The sequence below is a fragment of the Danio aesculapii genome, chromosome 6, assembly GCF_903798145.1.
Source record: "Danio aesculapii chromosome 6, fDanAes4.1, whole genome shotgun sequence".
Classification (NCBI taxonomy): domain Eukaryota; kingdom Metazoa; phylum Chordata; class Actinopteri; order Cypriniformes; family Danionidae; genus Danio; species Danio aesculapii.
Genome location: NC_079440.1, coordinates 18,901,821 through 18,926,907, shown reverse-complemented (window position 1 = coordinate 18,926,907; position 25,087 = coordinate 18,901,821). Strand labels below are relative to the sequence as shown.

The 25,087-nt window shown below is 35.0% G+C and overlaps 1 protein-coding gene across 4 annotated transcripts in view; it reads left to right on the top strand.

The window, feature by feature from the left end:
- Window positions 1–25,087, top strand: part of agap1 (ArfGAP with GTPase domain, ankyrin repeat and PH domain 1) — a 354,815-nt gene that overhangs the window by 268,516 nt on the left and 61,212 nt on the right. For all 4 annotated transcript variants that reach the window (XM_056459714.1, XM_056459715.1, XM_056459713.1 and 1 more), the window contains 2 exons: window positions 5,439–5,600; window positions 17,486–17,647. In XM_056459714.1, coding sequence (XP_056315689.1) covers window positions 5,439–5,600; window positions 17,486–17,647 — 324 coding nt within the window. The remainder of the gene's footprint in view (window positions 1–5,438; window positions 5,601–17,485; window positions 17,648–25,087) is intronic.

Below are 25,087 nucleotides of genomic sequence, written 5' to 3'. Positions count from 1 at the left end.
AAATCTGTCCCTTTTCAAAAGATAATTTTTTTTTTTTTAACCTAACAGCTCCTTAAAGGTACATGTTAAAGTAGCAGTAGGTAATTGTCTTCAGAAACATATTTTGTTGTGCTGGATGAAAGTCTCTTCACATTCTAATAGTAATTATTAAATTAAATGATCTCAATGTATTTTTATATTCTGGGTAAGGCATTAGAATAAAAAATGTTTGTAAAAAATGTTTCGTAAAAAATTTGTCGGCCGAGAATTCCCATAATTCTGATAAGTAGGCCAAACTGTCTGTCAACAAATCTAGATTTGTACATCTGTGCACCCGTTCACGCAGATCCGCCATTTATGTGTGCACGTGCGCTGCGTTCACCTGCACATGAAAGAAAGAGCGGTAAAAAAAATTGAAGGATTTAAAAAAAAAAAAAAAAGTAAATCCTGATTTAATATTGGAGTTACTTTTGCACGCTGGAGGTTCTTTTAGACAAGTAATGTTATGTTTTAAAAGTATTTTAATCACGCAAAGCTTTTGTTGTTTTACAAATGGGCTGTGTGCACAGAAGTGTTGTTCAGCCACTGAAATCTTCCAGCGAAAGATTGATGTGACTATTTTCAATTTCATAAGGGATCTTTTACAGCATCGATAATGTAGATTTTTATTTAGTTTAACACCAAAACATAAGTAAATAGCGCTTTCTGCCTAGGCTGCTTTACTGAGCTGAAATTGGTTATACATTTACATTGGTTCATTTTTGAACAATGACAACCTGTGACGCACTCCCTATATTGTTTGCCATGCTACTCTGAATATTGGGTCTGAATAGCGTGAAGGTATGGTATAGTAATAAGTGTAATTCCTGCACCCCACGGGCCAAGCACTAAGCATACAGTAGTCGCTTTAGGATAAAGCGCCTGATGGAGTGAAATCCTTGCATGCATGAAATATTGCAGATTATGACAAGTTTTGCTTGCTACACAACTGAAAACATGCTAGATACAATGCAGTTTTTTTGTTTGGAATTGTAGTATTATAAAGGACTATAAAGTTTTCTAACTAGCGAATGACATGATCTAGTGGTTTGTCTACTGTCATCTTTAATGTGTAATGATATCAGGAGGCTTGGCTTTGGACGGCAGGGGAGGGATTTCAAAGATATCATGCTAACGGATAGCATTTAGGCAGATCACCTACTGCATCTTTAATACCTAAAAAGTACAAACAGTACCTTAAAAGTATAGAAGTGAAGCTTAAAGGTAAAAAAGTGTACCCCAAAGGTACTAATTTCCACCTATGTTAAAAAAGTGTACATTTTGAAAATGTACCGCCACTGTAACAGATTTTAGTACAGCTGTTAGTAAAACATCATTTTTGTTCAATTGTCTTCTGTTATGAAACAGAAGGTGTGTCCCAATTTGCATAATTATTCACTATTTTATGCCATTTCATAGTATAAATAGTCTAAATAGTGCATATTCCTTTTATTCTAAAAAGATAATAAGTGCACTTTAAATACCCAGAAGATGCACTTATTTAAAGTGTTTAAAGCATTATTTTAAGTGTTTAAAGCATTAAAAAGTGTGGTGAATGTTGGACACTTCACGCACTCAGCAGCCGCAGCTTTGCTCACATGGTGGAAATGGCGGAGCTTTTGCCCACTGATGTTGAATTACTTTATTTATTTTGGATTTTGAAAGCAAAATTCTCCTACAAGAGTGATTATGCTGCTTCCTGATGGTAAATGCGATTATACTCATGGCATGTATTATTTGGTCATTTATTTCACTAATTTGGCAACCGTCAAACATCATCTGGGAAACACTTTGAATTTCTGCTTCGTAAAATAATGTTAGTGCTCTATTTGGGACGATGCTACGTTTATATACTACGCTGTTGAGTGTGTTAGTCCATAAGTACATAGTGTATAAGTGCATATTCAATTTAATTCATCTTTATTTCTATTGCGCTTTTACAATGTAGATTGTGTCAAATGAGCTCAACAAGTTCTAGTAGACTGAAATTGAATCTGCGTCAGCCCAGTTTTCAGCGTTAAAGTTCAGTTCAGTGTGCTTTAATTTTCACTGCTGAAAGTCCAAACACTGAAGAGCAAATCCATCGATGCGCAGCTCCGCAAGTTCCAAACCAAGCGCAACAGCGGCGAGGAACAAAACTTCACCAATTGACGAAAGTGATTTTAGGACACAAAAATGGATCCAGAAAAAAATCACATTTGCAGAATCCTTGGTCACACTTTTATTTCTGTTTTTTTTTAGTTTAGGTTACATTGCATCTACATGTCAACTAATTCTCATTAGATTATAAGTTAGGGTTGAGGTTGGGTTAAGGTTGGTGTAAGTTGACATGTACTTGCAAAGTTTCTTATAGTCAGTTAAATGTCTGTTTAGCAGCAGTATCAACAAATATTAAGCAGACAGTCTACTAATACTCAAATGGACCATCAAAATACAGTGTTACCGAATCCATTATAATTTTTTCAATTGCTTTTTAAATCTTTAAAAGAGTAGCTACAAAAACACAAACTTGCAGCATAAATGGACTCATACATTCATATGCAATAATCAGCAGACTACAAAAAAAAAAAAGGAAAACAAATGTATAATTGCATATACACAAGTACTAGTATAGACACAAATGCGCACACACATAAAAATACATTAGAATAAAATATAATTTATAAATAAATAAAGGCTTTGTGTTATCCACCATTATCACCTACATATCTTTTATTATCTCAAGTGTATCCTCATTAGTATTCCCATTATTTTCTTTTTCTAAAAGAAAATATAAAAGCATCTTCTATAAAAGCAGTTCCTAGCATCTTCAAAAACCTTTTTAAAAACTCTTTAATAACATTTTATTCTTCTCTAGTGGCATATTTATCAGCATCTCCTTAAGCCACCTCTCTAGTCTTGCTATATAAAGAAGTTTAGCTTGTAAAAAGAACTTCACAATAAACATATTTTCTCCTCTTTAGATTGCTAGATTATAAATGTAATAGAAACTATAAAGTTGTATTAATGTTTGTCCTTACCATTTTTTCTTTGTTAATGTAGAATTTTTTATTTTAAAAATACATTCCATTTATGCTATTATGTAATAAAATGTTTAATATCTAGGAAGTAAGTGTAAATGCCATGCGTAAATTTACCTACTAGCATTATTAAAGAAACTGTTAAATTGTCAGAGTTGCGTTTGCTCTGCTCATAATCCCAGCGGCCTTATGGCTGATTGTGTCCGAGTCTGTATGTGCGTGTCATATCATATCCCTTTTGATTTCTTTTGTGCCCAGTTATGTTGTAATCTTATTAGTGCGATTAGATCTGACTTCCTGTGATGTCCGCTTTAATTTCCACGTGAGTCAGATGAACCTCTCCCACTGTTTAATGATGACTCACGGTGGTGATAATTGACCTTCCAGTTATCCGATGTCACTGTTTATGCTCGTCGACAAGAACAGATCAAGAGCTTCTTTGCATGTGAGCTAGTTAGCCTTATTGTTATTATCATTAGTCAAATGAACAAGACAGCTAAAAGTGAAAAACATTAAGGACGCATCAGTGATTATTCCTTTGTTAATGGTATTATGATTACTTACTTTTTTGTCTGAATAAATTGAAACTAATAAAGTAATAAAATCAGTAATGTAAATAAATAAAATTAGATTCAATCAAATTAAATAAAGTATCACAACAATGTAATGTAAATTATTAAAGACATAATGGCACAACAAGGCGCCAAGACATGTTTGGTGTGATTTGTTGATTTTTCTGACAAGCACAACCCTAATTTTCACATTTGCGCCACATTGTTTAAATTGCAAATTTATTTGCGCCACATTATGGACTTATGGGTGTGCTGGTCTGAAAAGGAGGTGTGTTAAGGCGCATTGTTGGCGCGTTGCTATTTTAAAGATTTGAGACCGCACCATTGATCAACTAAAACCTGGTCTAAAGTCCAACGCAGAGCACGTTAGTTATGCGCCTAAGCAGGTCCAAACGCTTACACGTTGCTTAATACACACAGGATGTACAGCAATACACCAATATCTTTACTTATGAAAAAAAATAAAGGATTAAAATGTTACTAAAATTATTATTTTATCTATATATATGTATGTATATATATATATATATAATATATAAAAGCCACTGCCTCCATGCCTCATCTCAGGGGGCTTTTTTCAGTTTGTTCATGACAATTTGCATTATAATATTATTATTATTAGTAGCAGTATTATTTATTATATGCATATGACCATGCGCCAGGGTGCAGAGTGTATTTTTCTGTCCTTAAAATAGCAAAAGTGGATTCAGACACGCTCTTAATGCTTTTGCGCCATGCGCTTTAGACTTTGCACCTAGATCATTAAAATAGAGCATGATAACTGATAATTCTTCATATTTTATATATCTTTGTTTACTTTATATTAGTTTTTAGGAAATAACATAGTCACGTTTATTTGACATTTAAATTTAAAGGAGACAAAAAAATCTTGCGGAGGTTAAACCAAAATAACAAACGTTTTAAACCCTCTTACCTGCAAATAAATTTAATGAAAATGAAAAAAACATTCACTTACCTCCCTACTTACCATAAAAAACAAAAAACCTTCCTCATCACATGATTAATAGTCAACACTCATCGTTAAATTCGACAATATCGCTGAACAAATAGCTCTCTACAACTCTCTCATGGTCACTGAAGCTAAGCTTAGGCTGCACATCAGTAGCTGGATGGGAGACCACAGTGGAAAGCTAGGTTGCTGCCGGAAGTGGTGTTAGTGAGGCCAGCAGGGGGCACTCAACCTGCGGTCTGTGTGGGTCCTAACTCTATACTACTCAGTCAGTGCCATCTTTCGGATGAGATGTTAAACCAAGGTCCTGACTATCTGTGGTCGATAAAAATCTCAGGTTGTCCTTCGAAAAAGAAAAGGGGTTTAACACTGGCATCCTGGCCAAATTTGCCCGCTGGCCTCTGTCCATAATAATTGGACAGATAACAGTAATCCATAATCTGTCATAATTGGCTTAATCACTCTGTCTCCTTACCACTAATCAGCTGGTGTATGGAGTGCGGTCGCAATATGGCTGCCATCGTGCCATCCAGGTGGATGCTGTACACAAGTGGTGAATGAGGAGATTCCCCCAATGTGTCAAGCATTTTGAGTGTCAAGAAAAACGCTATATAAATGCAAGGAATTATTATTATTATGTAATTTAAATGGGAATAAAATGGGTATAAAATTGTGACAGAGTTTTACATTTTTCCTTTTCAATTGTTAGTTTGAAGAATTCATGTTTGATCCATGGCTTCAAATAATCGCTTGCTTTTATAACTACAATATGTTATCCATTAAAGGGTATTTTTTTGGAAAATTTATATTTAAAATAATTGATTTGATATGAATTATCATCTTTTGTCTCTCCCACAGGCTCTGTGACCAGTAGTTCATCTGCATCTCAGATGGCGAGTGGCATCAGTTTGGTGTCATTTAACAGTCGGCCAGACGGTATGCATCAGCGCTCATACTCCGTGTCCAGCGCTGACCAATGGAGTGAAGCCACAGTCATCGCCAACTCAGGAATCAGCACAGGTAAGTGACAAATCAATGAACACCTCAAACTGCTTGTATACTTGCCATTGTCCTGTAGGTTTCTCTTCAGAGCTGTGAACAGAACATTAAACAGCAGTTTGTTATCCAGTCGTCGTAAACACACACATACACCCACTCCACCTTTCATTGATCCTCGTGTCAAACTCTAATGCCGCTTTAACTGGTCAGCAAACTAATGGCCACTCAAGAGAAGCACATTACCAAAGAGGAATGTGTGGATCATGATGTTTATTTGTCTGTCACCTTTATATAGATCATTTTATACAATACCAGTCAAAAGTTTGGAAACGGTAAGATTTGTTCATGTTTCAAAAGACAATTTTGCTCACCAAGGTTGCATTAATTTGATCAAAAATAAAGTTAAATGGTGAAATATTACAATTTGAAATAACTGTTTTTATTAAATGTAGTTAGATTTTTTTTATTAGTAAAAGCATTACTGTGATTCAAAGCTGAATTTTCAATTCAGGTTTTTTGTATAGCGCTTTTTACAATAATTATTGTTTCAAAGCAGCTTTAGAAAAGATGCACATTATTGCATTACAATCAAATTAAGTTACAATCAACTTTTCATCATCATTACTTCAGTCATCTGTGTCACAGGATCTATTATAAATAATATGAGGATTTGCCCTTCTATTATGATCTAGGACTGCTCAATATAGGACAAATCTATTGCGATATTTTTTTATTTTGAGATATACGTTTCGATATGAATACAATTTCTCCAGATGATTTAATATCTCTATTTGGAAAGAATTTATAATGTTAGATCTATTGGGATGATTCTGCAGTGGGAGTGCAGCTTCATAAAATCCAATAAACAATCTATTTGAATTAGGTTGATGAATTAATGTTTGCTATTTGCAACTCCATAAAAATTAATTAACAATCCATAAACTTTTTGGGGTCCCCCAACACTTGTTTGTTGTGGTCTGTGCTATTTGCAGTGCATTTCTGTATTTGCATGTGTTTTCATGCATAACAATCTATAAATATAATCAAGAAAAAGAGACAATTGAAATAAAGTGCTTTATCATGGCCTGAGTCTAACAGTATTCAAGTACAGTAACTGAATGATAAAAATTTTAATAATTCTATAAAATGGAATAGGTCAAAATTGGTGCAATTTCTTATACCTGAATGCTTTTAACGTCATTATACAATCACAGGCATTAAAAACAATGCATGCAAATGATGAATTATAATCGAAACTCAACATTGCATGTCCTGCGATGGGACTATGGCGAATGATCACTTTGCGATATCGATGCTGAAACAATATATTGTGCATCCCTATTATGATCCTTTATTATTATTATTATCAAATCAATAATAATCTTATTATAATCTTCATAGTTATCTTCATTGCTTTATAGTATCATAGAAAGTCATATACATATATAAATATATATATATATATATATATATATATATATATATAAATATGTATGTATATATATATATATATATATATATATATATATATATATAAATATGTATGTATGATTGTATGTATGATTGTATTTAAGATTGTATGTATGTAACTGTTTTGCTCTATTCTTTGTAAGGATTATAGGTTATGTTATGAATAGATATATTTGAAAATTAATAAAAAACATTCAAGCTAAGATTATAATGATTTCTGAAGGATCGTTTGACACTTATGTAAGACTGGAGTAATGATGATGAAAATTCTGCTTTGATTCACTAGAATAAATACAAATTAAGATAAGTTTAATAAGAAACGGTTATTAAAATCATAATAATATTTGACAATTTATCTGTTTTTACTGTATTTTTGATCAAAGAAATGGTGAGCAGAATTGGCTAATCCAAAAACATTAACAAATCGCACTGGTATAGTGTACATGGCTATTTTCATTAAATGCCTCATGTCTACACAGCCACAGGGGGGAATGGGCACATACAGGGAAGTTAGTACTGGACTGACAGCTGTCAGACACCATGTATAAATGAGTGCTGATGAACTGAAGTGACATAGTGTGACTAGTTTTAGGCCTTTCGCTTGACCTCTGCCTGTAGTGTTCTTTGTGTTTACATCTGATAACAATTAAAGCTGTGAAAAGCTTAAACGGACTCTTGAGCGCAACCACAGCAGGGCACAATACACACACAGCTGAGCCACAAACACTTTGAACAACGTCAACAGCTGTATGAGAGGACAATTGAGTTTTTAAGCATCAAAAAAGAGAGACAGATTTTTACCATGATTTAAGAAAGTCACCCTAGAGTCTTAAGTCTTAAAAAAACTACATTTTAGGCTATAAAAAGTCTTAAATTCAGTGAAATATTGTGTTATACGTCTTTATTTTAATCATTTTAAACGAGCCTTAATTCCAATGTGCATGTAAAGCTTCCAAATCAGACCAACACGCATCCAACAATCAATAAAACTTTATCAAAACTCTATTTCTAGCTCTATTCACCAATATAGTTTAATTATCTTCCTTGCAATACAATTTGTTTTATAGCTCTCCATGTATTTATAGACCAAATGAGGACCAGATGTGCTTATATTTAGCTTATTATAGTTTTTAAAACTTGTCTTGTTTTTTTTTTTTTTCAAAGATATGTTGGTTGAAAAATCAGTGCATGAATACAACTAGAGTTTGTTTGTTTTGACACCTTATTTAAAATGTATGGCTAAGACATAACTCATTAGATTTTATTTTATTTTTTACATATTACTTGGTACAACTACTGTTTTTACGTTACTGTTATGGTTGGGTTGGGGCAGACGTTAAAAAAATACTAATAATAGAAAATTTAATACCAATAATTTTTGTTTGTCTTCAGGCCACAACCATATCTGGGTTGTTGCTAGATCAGATATGGTTGTGGCCGGAAGTTAACAAAAATGATTTATATTTATTTATTAAATTTCCCGGCGGTTTATTCTGCTGTGGCGACCCCAGATTAATAAAGGGACTAAGCCGAAAAGAAAATGAATGAATGAATTTCCCATTAATTGTATTTTATTAACGTCTACACCCACCCCAACCCTAAACCCAATCATCAGAGTAACGTAAAACCAGTAGTTGTACAAAGTATTATTTATGTTATTTATTAAATTACCCAATAAATTGTATTTTATAACATCTACCCCTACCCTAACCCCAAACCCAACCATCACAATATTGTAAAAATATTCATTCATGTTATACTGTGTCATAAAAAAATACTACTATATTGATGTGCACATCTAGACTTTACACCATATCTGATCTAGCAACAATCCTCGTGCAGGGCGCATAAGCAGCGTGCAAGCTAGCGGACATTAGTAAACATTCAAAAGGTGTGCCACTCAACATGAAAAACGCATTCTAATCCCACCTTTAAAAAATGTCTTTTAAAAAATCTTTGGCATTTGGCCTGATATGAATCTCAAATTTCACTCATAATAGTCTTAAAAAGGTCTGAGGGGCAGATCACACCCAACACATTTTTACGTTCCAAAAATTAAACGTTCCGAAATTTGTTGACAAATTGAATGCTGTTGATATTGTTGTAATTGTAATATTTAATAATATTATAATATTCAAGAATTGTTAATGCATACAGCTGTGGATAGCTTGAAACAGCGACCACAAGTCTTTCCTCCATCTTTAAAAGTCTCTGTAGTCGTCTTGACAACACAAACACTGCCTCTGCTTATATTTGATTTGAGAATGAAAAAGACGCACATCTGCACATTCACTGATGTAATGCACTTTTCCGCTCAGAGTTGACTATTTTTTTTAACTCGGACAGCACGCAATGGCAAAAACCCGAGGCACAGCAGGCGGTTAAAACGCGAGGCCTGCAGGGCGCATAAACAGTGCGCAAAATACTTGTGGCTGTAAGTAAACCATTCAAAAGATTTGCGTTCTGTGTAACGGACCTTAAAAAAAGTCTTAAATTTGAAACCCTGCATCCACTAGAATGTCACTAACATTTAAGAAAACATTTGTAAGGCTTTTTTAATACTAAAACAAACTTTTAACGTCTTTTTTAACAGTGTCCTGCAAAGCACTGGGTCTGTTTTTATTACTCATTACTATTTTTTAAGGAAGTTAAAATACTTTTTAAAGCCTTTTTAAAATGCTGTTTCATTTTTACATACACATTTAAAAATATATTTGTTATGCTAAATGACATTTTGCTAAAAAGAGCGATAAATTCACTATTATCATTTTAACAACTTTCCCTTTGCACTGAATGCCCTCTATCAAACCTTTTTATGTGGGATAAGGGTTATTTTAATACTTAATTAAAAACATTGTTAAGCCATAGTCATATAATACAGCCAAAGCTTGTCTGTACATGTAAAGAAAACAAATATGCATTTTTAACTATGTATTTTATGTGTTTATTTATTTATGTGATGTTAAAATCAAAGGACTGAATACATTGAATGACAACTTTGGCGCTTGGAACATTATTATACTCATATTTTTAACATTTTATTTTCACAAAATTGTTTTAAACATTAAAGTTCACACTTTAAACACTTTTACACATTTGATATGGACACATACAGTATGTGCTTTATCTAAAAGGCTCTGGAATTGCGCCTGTGAGTTCTAAAGGAATTCCCTTTTACCTGGAAATTTTGGTTAAAAGAATATGAAGCACTCTGGGTATGTCCGAGCGTGTGTATCATTGACTGTGGCAGTAAGTCAGCAGTGGAGTCAGTATTTAGGGGTGTTTTTCGGACACCGCGGCGCTCCTGAGGGCTGTATTGTGAGGTTGTTTGAGTGCTTGTATGCCCCCCCTCAAGGAATCTCTTAAAAATAACCTTTCTGCTGGCCTAATGATGTGTCTGTCCACGGCCTGACTGGATCAGATCTGATGGCTGGATGACGGTAGTGCTGGACGCTGATTGCTTGTCACCTCCTGCCCCCAGGAGCTGGCGGGAATGAGATCCTGTCTTTCTTCCTAGAGAAATGGAGAGAGATAAGCGATAAAGTAATTAACTGATGTTCCACACACTGCGCTGAGAATGACAGACTCTCCACTGACCTCTGACCTTTTGTTTAGACTCTTGCTTTGTATAGTCTTTACAGAGGAAGCGGTTTTTTTTTTGTTTTTCAACTATTATTATTCACTTAGCTGTACTAATATCTTCTTGCTTATAGATTTCACTAGTGTTTTGTGTTCCTCTGCTGCCTGCCAGTTATTTTTTATGTTTTATTGTTATTTTATAAGACCTTTCGCATTATGTATATTATTCACAGACCAGCAGATGTACTGGAGTATAATTATATTGCATAAAATATAAAACTTTAATGCTATCATATTGTTATCAGTTACTTCTCACTTTGTTTGGCCTAAGTTTTTTTTTTTTTACCTCAATGTTGAAGAACATTTTGAAATCACTAGCTATTGACTTCCATAGTCATTTTTTCTACTCAATACAATTTGGAACTAAATAAAGGGTGAGTTAATGGTGAATAAATGTTCGTTTTTTGAAAGGGATACATGAAATCATATTTGCTGATAAATTAAAGTGTATTTCCAGAGGCAAACATATTTTTTCAGTTATTTTTTTTATCCCTTGTGTATTGTTCAAATGGACTACCCTTTCATTATGTTTGTGGCTGTTTTTGCCCCATTGACTTCCATTATTACCACCTTTTTTGATTGCAAAGCCATGACACCATATAATCATGCATTCTTGATTATTGCTGGTTTTCCTTACCACTCAGTGGAAACGGGCCATTAAAGTCACGTCAATCAGTTTAGAATGCTCTTTTTAATTAATTGAAATCCTGATAGTTCTGTATATGGATCACCGGTAAACAAAACTGGCATTTGTTCCTCCCTTTTTTCTTTCTTTCAAGAGGTTATATAAATCTGTTTGGCTTTAACCTGCTGGTTGTAAAATTGACAGTCATGTGCGTTAGTTATGCATGTTTTGCCCTCCATGTCTCCGTGCCAGTCATATAAATGAAGCTTTCCCATGCAATGAACAGAAAATTCTAGTGTATTTTTTATTACTCTACAAGAATGCTTACAAATTCATTTCCAACTTCAGTTACACTAAATGCTTTTTAATAACCCCGTGCTCATTCATACAAAATAAACAGATCTGACCTGGTTTGGCTCGAGCTCACTTAGATCTATAAATGCCTTTAAAATGCAATCGTAGGAGGGTCAAAGTTGAAGAGAGCTGCAGCGGATGACACTCGGCTGTGTGCTGTCTCAATGAGTCGAATCAAATCAGAGCAGACTCGTTCTGACTGGACATGGCTGCCGTTTGAGAAACACGGCCTCAGTAATGAGCTCTTTTATTCCAGAGGAAACAAAGCCAAGTCCGTTTAAAGGAGATAAGATCCCCTCCAGTGATCGGCCTCTCTCTGTGTCTTTTTGTCTCACTCTGCATTGTCTTGAGGGCATGGGAAAGGCTGTGACATCCCTGTCTCTTTACCTGGAGCGTCGTTTTTCCCTGAGCGGACAGTTGCACATATAAATATCCCCTGTGTCCTTCCCTGCGTGGCTATTCCTGATCCTTCAGCTCTCTGGCTTAATAATGAGAGACTAAGAGCAGCAGAAGTAATGAGTGTCTCTTTGATTACAGCTGCTGTGTTTGGGTGCTCTGGGGTACGTGCTTTTGGTTTAGTTTAGCTTAAGGCAAACGCCTGGCCACCCTCTTGTCACGTCACCCAACTTGTTGAGTTATGCTCTTGTTTTGTTTTGTTTTCTCCATAGGGATGTCCTGTCTGTTCACTGGCCTAAATGTTTTCTTGCTTTCTTTCACTCACTTGGTTATTTTAGTTGTCTTGATCTTTTTATTTTTTTGAATTGCTCTAGGGATCTTACAACTTCAGCCGGTAAACAACCATGTGGAAGGCAATGTGGTTAAGCTAGTAATGGCTTAGCAACAGCTGAAGAAAAACTTTTTTTTTTTAGTTCCTGATGGCCCATTTCCACTGAGTGGTATAGTATGGTACAGTTCGGTATGCTTTTATGCACATATCCACTGTCAAAACGTACTAAAAAGCGAATGGGTGCCTAGCATGACAAAAGGGTGCCAAAAGGCAGAGCAAGATGCGCAGCTGAACACTATTGGTTTACAGAGAAGCGTCACTAGCGTGTGCACAAGCCAGGAGAATGAAAACAAAGGAAGCGCCATTTTTAAATACACAGCAGATACATTACTCCGTAATAATATATACATATAATAACGAGCCATGGTCAAACCGAGCTTAAACAAATCTTGTCCTTGTCTTGATGAGCAGCCACAAAGAAGTACCGAAGCTACCCTGTGTCCCGTATATGTTTACAAGACCGTCTAAAGCACGAGCTGTTTCACTTTCTTGCGTGTGCTCACCGTGCATGTATATTTAAAATAACAAACTTTTTGAGCTGATGATAATAATGTGCGCGTGATTATTGAAGTGCTTCTGACATCCGATCCTTTCAGAAACAGACAAATGCGAGAGTGAAGCGTGAAAAAACAATGGAGCAAATGATTCTTTCAGCAACCTAAACAAACTACCATGTGTAACTATTATCATCTCATTTTGGACTATTATGAACTCGGAATGACAGAATTACTTTCCATACAATACTGTACTGTACCACTCAGTGGAAACTGTCTGTAAAAGTGTTCTTTGTTTTCATTTTTCTTTCTTATAGTTTTAAGAATGTACACTTAATAATAAAGGTGCAGCTAGTGCAGTGCTGTTTTTTCAGGACTTTTGGTTCCTCAAAGAATGTTTCAATAAGCAGTTTTAAAATAAAAATGGTTTTTATTATTATTATTATTATTATTATTATTATTATTATTATAAAGCCTTTTAAAAATCTGAATAATCTTAATCTTTTTCTACTAAATAAACTTTTTTCCATTGAAAGTTTCTATAAATGTTCTTTATAGAACCATTGAAAAACTTTTTATAAAGAGTTTGTAGATATTATTTTTGTAAGGTTTAGTTCACACTCAATAATTTTTTTAAGGTAGTATTTGCAGTTTGGGTTCTGTAATTTTTTTTTATAGTCTTGAAAGTCTTAACTGGAGTTTAAATACACAATTTTTTATATGGTGTTAGTATATTTCATGAGTTTTAATTCTGATTAAATATTTAAAAAATTGAAACATTTATCACAGAAAAGTTGCAGTTTTGTACCGCATTTTCATCTTATATATAATCAGGCACTCCGGGATGAACGATCCTGCAATTGCTGAATTTAACACGCAATCAAGCAAATGTCACAATTTTGTGGAGCTTGAAAACAGAAAGTGATAAAAACTGCTTAAAACAATGTAATTCGTCATTCTTTTTGCTTTTTATTTTATTGCCCCACATTTCCCACATATTTTGGTTACCCAGGACACTATTCAATTTCCAACCGCACCACAGAGCAGCATCCATTTTACACTAGAAAACATTATAGTATTAGGGGGGACATTAACACTAGACACTTGACACTAGTGACTAGCACTGTCGCCCTCACTGCAAGAAGGTCGCTGGTTCGAGTCCCAGCTGGGTCAGTTGGCATTTCTGTGTGGAGTTTGCATTTTCTCCCAGTGTTCATGTGGGTTTCCTCTGGGTGCTCCGGTTTCCCCCACAGTCCAAAGACATGCGATAAAGGTGAATTGAATTAACTAAATTGGCCGTAGTGTATGTGTGTGAATGAGTGTGTATGGATGGTTCTCAGTACTGGGTTGCAGTTGGAAGAGCATCCGCTGTGAAAAACATGCTGGATAAGTTGTCGGTTCATTCCGCTGTGGCGACCCCTGATAAATAAAGGGATTAAGCTGAAGAAAAATGAATGAATGAACATTATTACATTTATACATTTAATGGCAATATACAATACATTTATAAATTTGTTGAACTTTAATTTACCAATATATGTAGGTAAAGGCATTATATGTTTATAATAGTATATCAACGACTAATTTGTATTTAAATTAAATGTACTGCTCTGAATCTCCCTCTAATCTGGCAACTACTGTAAATGCTTACATTTTATTATGAAAGCTCTTTCATTGGGTAAAACTATTCAATTTATTAGACCCTTCTCATTGCACAAGTACAGTAAATACATAATATGTAATGAATATATTTAGCATGATATTTCTAATTCTATTGCCGATTATTTTTTAAATTTATTTTTGATCTTTGAGAGCACTTCATGTATCGAATATGATAAAGTAGACTTTATAGTAGGAATGATATATATATATATATATATATATATATATATATATATATATATATATATATATATATATATATATATATATATATATAATTCTCATTATTGTTTAACACATCAATAGTTATGCGGTGGCACAGAGTTAGACCTCTTTCTTGACTTAAAATAGCACAAAAATAGCAATGCGTGCGGCATGAAATCACATTGTTACCTCACTTCTACCTCACAGAAGTGCTCTGTTTGTTAACAGAGTTGTTGAACGTTAAAATGAGGTGAATTAAATAAAAAATAAGGAACATCCTGGATCTGTTTCTTCGCTCTTTTTTTTTTTTTTTTTTTTAACGTATTATAGAAGTATCGGATCGGGTTTCGGTATCGGTAGATACTCATCAAATGACTTGAAAGCAAAAAACCTGATTGGGACATCCCTACTTTGTAGTGTCAAAAAGTAAACAGTTAAGTGCCACTCAGTGTTTACTTTACATAAATTATAGAAATCAATGGTTCTTGAGGTCAAAAAAGAGATTCAAAATTAAGATTTATATAAAACACAACCAAATTGAACCGCATTTCAGTCGCCAGAATTAGATTTTTTTTCTGTTTTTCACTAAATTCTAGATGTATAAAGAATCCAGGCCAAATAAGCAGGTAAACACAACGTCCTAGCAATGTAGCACTGAGCTTTATCAAGCCAAGTATTACTCACAAATGTGCTGTAATTTATGTAGTTGTTTCATAAAAGCTGACAGATATTTAACCTTTCCCTTGAAGTGGATAATTGTATCACAGTTGTGTGGTTTGTTTTCCTTTCTCTCCCTTGAAAAAAACAGTATATTTCCTCCAACAAATTCCACAAGCGGACGGGCTGTGATTGAGTGTCTGCTGGAATTATACCAGACTAATAAATGACTTTTAGAGAAAGCACTGAGCTTCAGAAGACAGGGATAGAGAATATGAGGGAGACGAAGAAGGTTTATTTGACGCCGAGGTGTGTGTGAGACAAAGGGGCTGTTAGAACGAGGTGGTTAATTGTTCACTTTGGGATGGCATCTTGTCAGCAGAGATAAGTTGTCACGTTTTCCACTTGAGCTGAGACTAAACGATTGTAAAATAAGTTACAGCCGTCCTTGGGGCTGCGCGCTGATGAGCATGCTCAGTGCCAGCCCGAACATCCCCCCCGGACCCTCCCCACATCAGCGCTTTCACCAGGCCTGATATTGATGTGAACTGAATGTTATTTTATTCCGCCGCTAGTCACAGCTGTCAGTGGCGCTTATGAAAAGTGAAGCAGCCTTCTGATAGCCTGAGCCGGAGTATCCAGCCAAACGCCAGTCAGAACTGGCCTCACACAAATGCGGACGCTCCATCATTTAAACCAGAGAAGACACCACTGTAGGGCCGGGCGCTATAAATCTTAGCAACAATGTTAAATGTCTAGCGGTAGATATTCTGCTGTATTATTTGTGCGTCAATCCATTTAGCTCACTACTGCTGGAAGTTATTGACATTTGAGACTGATAAAGAAACATGCGTGAATGAGAATATTACTAGTGGGACATGCAAAGAACATATACATTTTGGAAAAATGAATAAAAGAAATGGAAAATTTTTATGTATAGTTACTTAAATCACAGCTTGCATACCTTCGAGAGAGCAAAATTAAAGATCAGTCTACTGTTTAGTCCAGTTATCTATTCAAATGGTCTGTTGTAGGAAGGTCTTGTTTTTTCCTCCACAAATCTGTCCAATAATTGTTTATTTACCATTTTTGTCGCATAATATTAAAAAGTTATTCACCTCAGTTGAGTCCAGTTTAAGATTTTATGCTCATCTTGACATTTACATCTATTGTTTGATGTGAAATCCCAAAATGTGAACGAAAATGCATGGATGAAAATTTCGCTTTGGACCGATACCCAAATTGTGCATACTGCTTGCAGTTCAGTCAGGATCCCTTTTGTCAAATGTACATACAGTAAATGTATATTGAGCATGCAGTTAGTGGTTTTGTTCTGGGCAAAACTGCTCGCTACCCCTTCAAGTAGGTATGGATGGACAGAGCAGTGAGCAGCTGCATGTCAACAGCGTTGATTCAACAGTGTTCATAAACGATTTAGATTACTAATGTAAATGCAAGAGACATGAGGCCATATACTTGGCTACTGTTATGAACGGATATTGGAAATGAGCTAGGTGGAGCTGGGGATGGCGGAGTGAGTGTAGAATTGGTGAGCAGCCAAACGCTGAAGAGAGACCAGATGTATGATTTAAATAGACTGCTGTGACAGATGTCAGAACTGGATTGTTACATGTCATGAACAGCTATGATATGCTTTATATCTTATAATATTTTTGCAAATTATTACATTTGCAAGGTCAAATTTCACAACTCAAAATGGCAATGTTGCAGTTTATATATATATATATATATATATATATATATATATATATATATATATATATATATATATATATAATGTATGTGTGTGTGTGTGTGTGTTTTAACTAACTTAATTTTCATCTTTGTTTTAATGTGAATATATATTTAAAATAAGAAATAAACTTTATGAAATAAACTATTTTTACATGAAGGGAGAGTTTGAGAATTGCTCATCACTTCACAACAGAATACTTTATATGTGTTGATTACAGTAGGGCTGAACATTCATATCAGTTTTTCTCTGTTTGTGCAGATACCGGTTTGGGAGATTCTGTGTGCTCCAGTCCTAGCATATCCAGTACCACCAGTCCGAAGATGGACCCTCCTCCATCACCTCATGCCAATCGCAAGAAACACAGAAGAAAGAAGAGCACCAGTAACTTTAAGGTGGACGGCTTCTCTGGAACTGCTGAAGGTACGTACTGCATCTGTCCCACTCTGGCCTCACTCCCTTGTCAGCTTCTCTTCCTCCCCTTCCTGGTCAGATCTTTACTAATAATATCTCACTCTGTACATGAAATTCTCTTGTCTAGAACAACTCTAATACTTTGGTTTAAAATTATATAAAAATTGCTCCAGTAACATTGGTTGAGCGTTTGGATTGTTTGCTGTTTCACCCAAATTTGGATCACTTTTATATCAACTGCTCTATTAGAAATATGTTTAGGAGGAAAATCATGATAATTGCGTATTTTACACACTGTATGTTTAGATAAACAGAAATTTATCAACAATCTGTTCCATTAGAAAAATGCTAAATACAATCATTTTCACATGCTAACTTTTTGAGTGGTGTTACAGTATCAATATTCTTTATAATCAAAGAAACCTTCTCATACACCAGCCCAAGCTACTGTCACACACAAACACAGGCAGTGAAGTTCTGTCTGCTGTGACGCTGCCTTGGAACAGATGTTTCTGAGCAGCAGATGTGTAATATGTTTCCTGATGTCAGTATGGATCAAGCAGCTGACAGGCCTGTGTGGAGCAAGAGAAATCTGCTGAGTGATTATTACATACTCTCACAGACAAGCTGGTTAAATGCTGTCTGTCACTCACACACGCAGACTCCACTTATCACTGCTGAAACGTTTTTGACACAATGGATGGATTAGTATTTATTGAAGCATTCAGTCTGAGAGAATTGATTTTAATTGGTCTTTAATTTGTAGTTGAGTCAGATTTGTTTGTAAGGTAGAGTGCACTTATGATCGTGTTTTATTGCATAACACATCTAGTGCTATTGCTATTTAGTTTAGTTTATTATTATATTAGACTATACACAACAATACATTAACCTATTTCAATCAATTTGTCAGGTTTTAGCAAAATGCTCGTTTCCACCTGTAATTCCCAGACAGATTGGTCTATATAGTTATTTGTATGTGTAAATTGGTTAAAATAAACTAGTCAATAATAATACCCAACTGTACAAAAAACTACATACAGTATACATGTGTATCAGATTTCAATAGGTGAAATACAGTAAAGCTTAAGTTTGAATAGGATGAATAGGTTTAAATATCAGTTTAGAAGTAGGTATAATAGATCTGTAATTTAAATTAATTAAATACAGCTTTAATATTAAAGCTGCAGTAGGTGATTGTCTTCAGAAACTATTTTTGTTGTGCTGGTTAAAGTCTCTTCAAGTTTTGATAGTACTGATTAAAGTAAATAATCTAAATGTATTTATATGTATTTTTATAATCTGGGTAAGGCATAAGACTAAAAATGTTCCAAATGACCAATTAAAAATTGGTGGACCGATAAATACAGTGCATCTGGAAAGCATTCATAGTGCTTTGAATTTTTTTATGTTATGTGAAAAAAGATTTTTTTTTTTTTGTTGCAAATTTATAACAAATAAAAAAAACTGAAAAATCATATGTACGCAAGTATTCACAGCCTTTGCTGTGAAGCTCTAAATTGAGCTTAGGTACATTCTGTTTCCACTGATCATACTTGAGATGGTTCAGCAGCTTAATTGGAGTTCACCTGGGGTAAATTTAGTTGATTGGACATGATTCGAAAAGGCATACACCTGTCTATATAAGGTCCCAGGGTTGAAAGTGCATATCTAAGCAAAAACCAAGCATGAAGACAAAGGAATTGTCTGTAGACCTTCGAGACAGGATTGTCTCGAGGCACAAGGCTGGGGAAGGTTACAGAAAAAATTCTGTTGCTCTGAAAGTTCCAATGAGCACAGTGGCCCCCATCATCCGTAAGTGGAAGATGTTTGGTACCACTAGGACTCTTCCTAGAGCTGGCCGGGGGATCAGGGGAGAAGGGCTTTAGTCAGGGAAATGGTCAATAACCCGATGATCACTCTGTCTGAGCTCCAGCGTTCTTCTGTGGAGACAGGACAACCTTACAGAAGGACAACCATCTGTGCAACAATCCACCAATCAGGCCTGTATGGTAGAGTGGCCAGACGGAAGCCACTCCCCGCCTGGAATTTGCTAAAAGGCGTCTGGAGGACTCTCTGACCATAAGAAACAAATTCTCTGGTCTGATGAGACTAAAATTGAACTCTTTGGAGTGAATGACAGGTGTAATGTTTGGAAGACTAGTCAGGATAGATGGAATGATGAATGCAGCAATGTACAGAGACATCCTGAATGAAAACCTGCTTCAGAGTCTTCTGGACCTCAGACTGGGGCGACGATTCATCTTCCAGCAGGACAATGACCCAAAGCACACGGCCAAAATATCAATGAAGTGCTTTCACAACTCTGTGAATGTCCTTGAGTGGCCCAGCTAGAGCCCAGACCTAAATCCTATTGAATATCTCTAAAGAGATCTTAAAAATGTCTGTACACTGTCCCTTCTTATCCAACCCGATAGAGCTTGAGAGGTACTACAATGAGGAATGGAAAATGAATTTAATCCATTTTGGAATAAGGGTGTAATGTAAAAAAAATGTGGAATAAGTGAAGCGCTATGAATACTTTCTGAATGCATTATGACGGGTAACTCAAACTCTGTCAACAAATTTAAATTTGTATTTCTGCGCACCGTTTACGCAGACAGATTCGTCATTTGTGCGTGCACGTGCAGCATGGCGATGTACAGCTGACAGAGAGTGAGTGACAGCTGACAAACTTAGCATCAAAATGACCTATTTTCTGAAAGACCAATGTGGCCTTGTATCCATGCAAGGAAAACGATTATTTTTTAACGGGCTTCTGTGAAAAATGTAGAATCAAAAGTTTTCTAAATCCTGAAACAAAATCGGAATTACTTTTGTTAGAGGGAAATAACATTATGCAGATTGTCAGCCACTGAAAACATTTGTCGAAAGATTGACTATATTCAAGTTCATGGAGTACCTTTTACAGCATCAATAATACAGCAGGTTAAATAAACCTAAACATAATTCCTGCAACTCGCTGGACAAACTCCAATTCAATAAATCTCAACACACCACTACCAAATCAGAACACTTCCCAAAAATAAAAAAGCAAAATTAATACACAAGGGATATAACATTGGATTCCAGTAGACCAGGAAAACACATTCCTGTTCACACTCATCCACATTTCTTAGTGGAACGCTCTATGGGCAGGTATTTGTATGGGCTTTTTATGATCTTTTAATTTAATATTTTGAAATACGCTAGTACATTATGGACATGAACACAAAATGAGACATTGGAAATTATTATGGAGAGCAGCAGCTTTCATTTCTGCTCTTATGCTGTAGTTTTCTGTTAGAATCAAGACCCTCAGAGAATATTTAGTGCTCTTTACATTTTCAGCAATCAAACCTGTCTCTTTAGCACTCTTTAACAACACATCCTAATGTATAAGATGTAGGTAAGTAGATAGTCTTAGTGATTGTTTGAGCTCATTCAACTACATTAGCGTTTACACAACAAAATCAATCCAGTTGAATGAGCTTTCAACTTACTCTGCAAGTGGTCAAAATGGTTTAGACCCCGTTTACACCTGTATTTAGTGTTTTTAGGTTAGGTTACTTTATTTATACCTGAAGGTAGATTTGTTTGCAGTCAAGAGTCCTCATTTTATAACATTGCCACACAAAAAACACATAGTGACAACAACAAATGGACATAAAGAAATAAACAATCAATTCAGGTGTCCAACTCCCTCTAAAAAAATGTTTAAAACTATCTACAACAATGTAAAATACACAAGTCACAGAAAGACCTCTGCTTTAGTCTACACTATGCCTTATTTTAATGTCTAATGGCTGCTGGTATAAAACTATTTTTGTATCGTATCGTTTTTACAGCTTGATACAAGAAACCTGCGACTAGAAGGAAGGAGCTGAAACTCTGAGTGTAGGGGATGAGCAGTGTCACTTATTAGTAATTAGTAATTCTCTTAGGCTTTTTCGCTATTGGATCAGCAAAAATGCATCAAAATACCTTTTAAAGAAGATTTGAATTCCTGTGTAAAAGTATTTGTATAATATCTGTCTTATTTTGTGGGTTTTTCTACCATGATTTAGTGTAGGGTTGCTTAATTTATTGATTTAAATCATTATATCACTATAATAGTACTGTATATGCAATATCCATATCGCAGCGAAAGTGCAATAAATTATTTCATTTTATATACAAAACATTTATGTGCCCTAATTTAATGTTTGGGGTTGAAATAGGTCTCGGTTCACAGCAAGTAGTTCATAACCTCTAGACAGGGTGAGAGTACAGTTCTGTAAGGTCATGTGTGTTTGCGTGTGTGAGAGATGTAAGAATGATGGATGAGTGTGTGTCAGCTCAGAGAGTGTGTGATTAATTAGACTGGGCTGGTGTGGGTGGCCACAGCCTCCTGAGAGCCCGGGATCAGTGCTTGTTTAAAATGTTTCCAATCACCCCTATTGATCCTCTCCCAAAGGGGGCCGATGTATTGTCAGCGGGGGAAGAGGATGAGTGTGTATTCGTTCACATGTTATGTGCTGTGAGTTATATTTATTATTTATAATAAAGAATATTATATATGATACAAATTATATGTAAATTTTAATATATGTAACTAAATTATTTTGTTTTTATGTATGTGTGTATAACATAAACATTGTATTTTTATATATGTATATATATATATATATATATATATATATATATATATATATATATATATGTATATATATGTATATATATATATATATATATATGTGTATATATTTATATATGTGTATATATATAGCCAACCGTCGCCATTTTGTTCACGCGCCATCGCACCCACAGGGGTGACCAAATAAGGGCAAAGAGGCAGAGTGTCAGTGGAGCTACAAACTCTTCCTAGCATTTTGTTTAGACAGGCTTTTCTTTGGGAGAAATGCTTAATTCGTTTATGTTCTGACCACATGTGCTTGGTTGTATACGTATATCAATAAAGCAATCTGTCAGATTCCCGAGTGCATTCAAATTCTAAAGAAAATTATAAGTGATAAATGATCTTAAATAAAACATACAATTATACATATGGTATATAGGTATGTAATTTCACTCACCTCGAAAATGGAGGCCACGTGAATGGTTTTTGAGCACAATTAAGTGCACACAGCATGCCAGATTATCTGATAATTGAAGGAAATAATTACAAAAGGCAACTGACTGTATAAAGCCACATAAAACAAAACAAAAATAAGACGTATATGCTGAGTTCAGCGGCTAATCAGCCGGAATGACATGACGGCGACCAGTGAGACCTAGCTGTCACTCAAGTGGCCATGCCCTTAATTATGGAGACTTAATAAAACTGAATAAAAAACTGATGAGTTATAAGAAAATTCACCCCCTCACAGTTGTCATGAAGGGTAATATTAGTTAAATGCTCCAAAACCGTCTTTTGTACCAGGCTGTAAACATTTTTATCAGCTGTAAAACTGGCCAATTTACCATTGCAGTCAGTGATCATCTAGATTTCCTGGAGCCAGCCCCCAGAGGCGAGTCAATGAATTGCAGTTTCGGTTACTTCCGTATTGGCTTCACGAGGGAGAGCGGGAGGTTGCCACTTGGTCAAAACAAACTTTTGTTTTGGATACGATTAATCGCGCTTAATATTTGCCCAGTATTAGTTTTGAAGTTTAGTATAGAAAACTGTATTATTTTAATATTGTAAATTATATTTGATCATAAAATTATTATTTTGACCGCAGTACCTTTAAACACAGCAAAATAAATGTTTTCTTGAGCACACATATTGCAATGATTTTAAGATAATATTTTGTATCGCAGTTTTTACTGTATTTTTCCTCAAATAAATATAGCCTTTGGGAGCATACAAGACGTCTGGCAAAAAACAAAAGTATACATTCTTTCCACAATATTTATGCAACTTTGTGCATTGATATTTCATATACAGTGGTCAGCATATATAATTACACCCCCACAAATCTCTTATTTAAATGAATATTTTCTATAGGATGCTTTGCAATAATATATTTGTGCATATACATTAGTTTAGACCAGGGGTGGGCAAACTCGGTCCTGGAGGGCCGGTGTCCTACATAGTTTAGCTTCAACTCTAATCAAACACACCTGAACATCCTAATCAGTGTCTTCAAGATCACTAATTATCTATAAGCAGGTGTATTTGATCAGAGTTGGAGCTAAACTGTGCAGGACACCGGCCCTCCAGGACCGAGTTTGCCCACCCCTGGTTTAGACACTACTGAAACTAAATCTGAAGCTTATCTAACAAAATAACTTACAATAATGGTTCAAGAATTAGTAGCCCAAATGTATATGTTTGGGAAAAATATGAAATAAAATTTTCAAAAATAGCAAAAATCAAGAGAAACAAAAATGCATAAAATTTTGTTGAAATGTTGTAGTTTGTAATTTTTTTTTTTTTGCAATATTTTGCTTGAATTTAATTGTATTCCATTTCTAAAGACGTTCTATGACTAAAATACTATTTTTATAAATATACCTGTTTAGTAAATCTGTTTTGTTTAAATGCACTAATATATATAACACATATTCATTGAGAAATGGATAAAAATATTTTAATTATTTTCAAATTGGGGTGTATATGCCTAGCACTGTATATGTGCTCTTTTGTATTGCCATTTGATGTCCGTTATACATCCGGGAACTGGAGCAACACCAGTTGAGAACCACTGATCTGATGCACCATCGTGACATTAGAGTTTTCAGACACCATCTGTTCAATTTCATTCTCTCTGTGGTGCCACCATGTGGACATGGAAGAGTGGAATCATGGGAGATGAGGCCCCTGGTAGCCTTTAGATTGTAGTAAGCAAATTTAGAACATTGTCCCAATATTTTATTACATCTTTGACATTAAATCTCTAAATCCTGTTATATTTTCTAGTGTATGCTTTCTTTTAAACTGTCATATGAGTGATTATGACTAATACTTAAGTGATAATTTTTTTTTCTGCTTTGGCTAATCTATTTAAAACGTTTTATTTTTTGCAATTGCAACATTCAAGATTTCTGGAATTGAAACTGGAATTCTGCTATTTTTCTTGTGGTTTCTGGTCTGTAGGGCTCTTCTCTGAGAAATGGGTTTGCATTAATGTACCTCACTCACTCTCTCTTTATTTCTCTCCATCACTATCTTTCTTTGACTCTTTCCCCATCCGCCCTCCCCTTTTTCCTCTTTCCTAACCCTGGAGAGCCACTTTGTCTTGCCCTGCTTGGCGTTTTTTGAAAAGGTTGAGCGTTGTCAGGCGCTGCCCGGGCCTCTTCCCCAGCCCCCATTCGTCAGGCAGGCACTTAAGTGAAATATTATAAATAATCTACAGTATTGAAATCTTTTATCAGCTGTGTCACTTTCATTATTCAATAAGCGATTAGTAACAGTCTCCCAATTTAGCCATTAAGCACTTGTGCGTGGGGCCGGGGGGTGCTGTC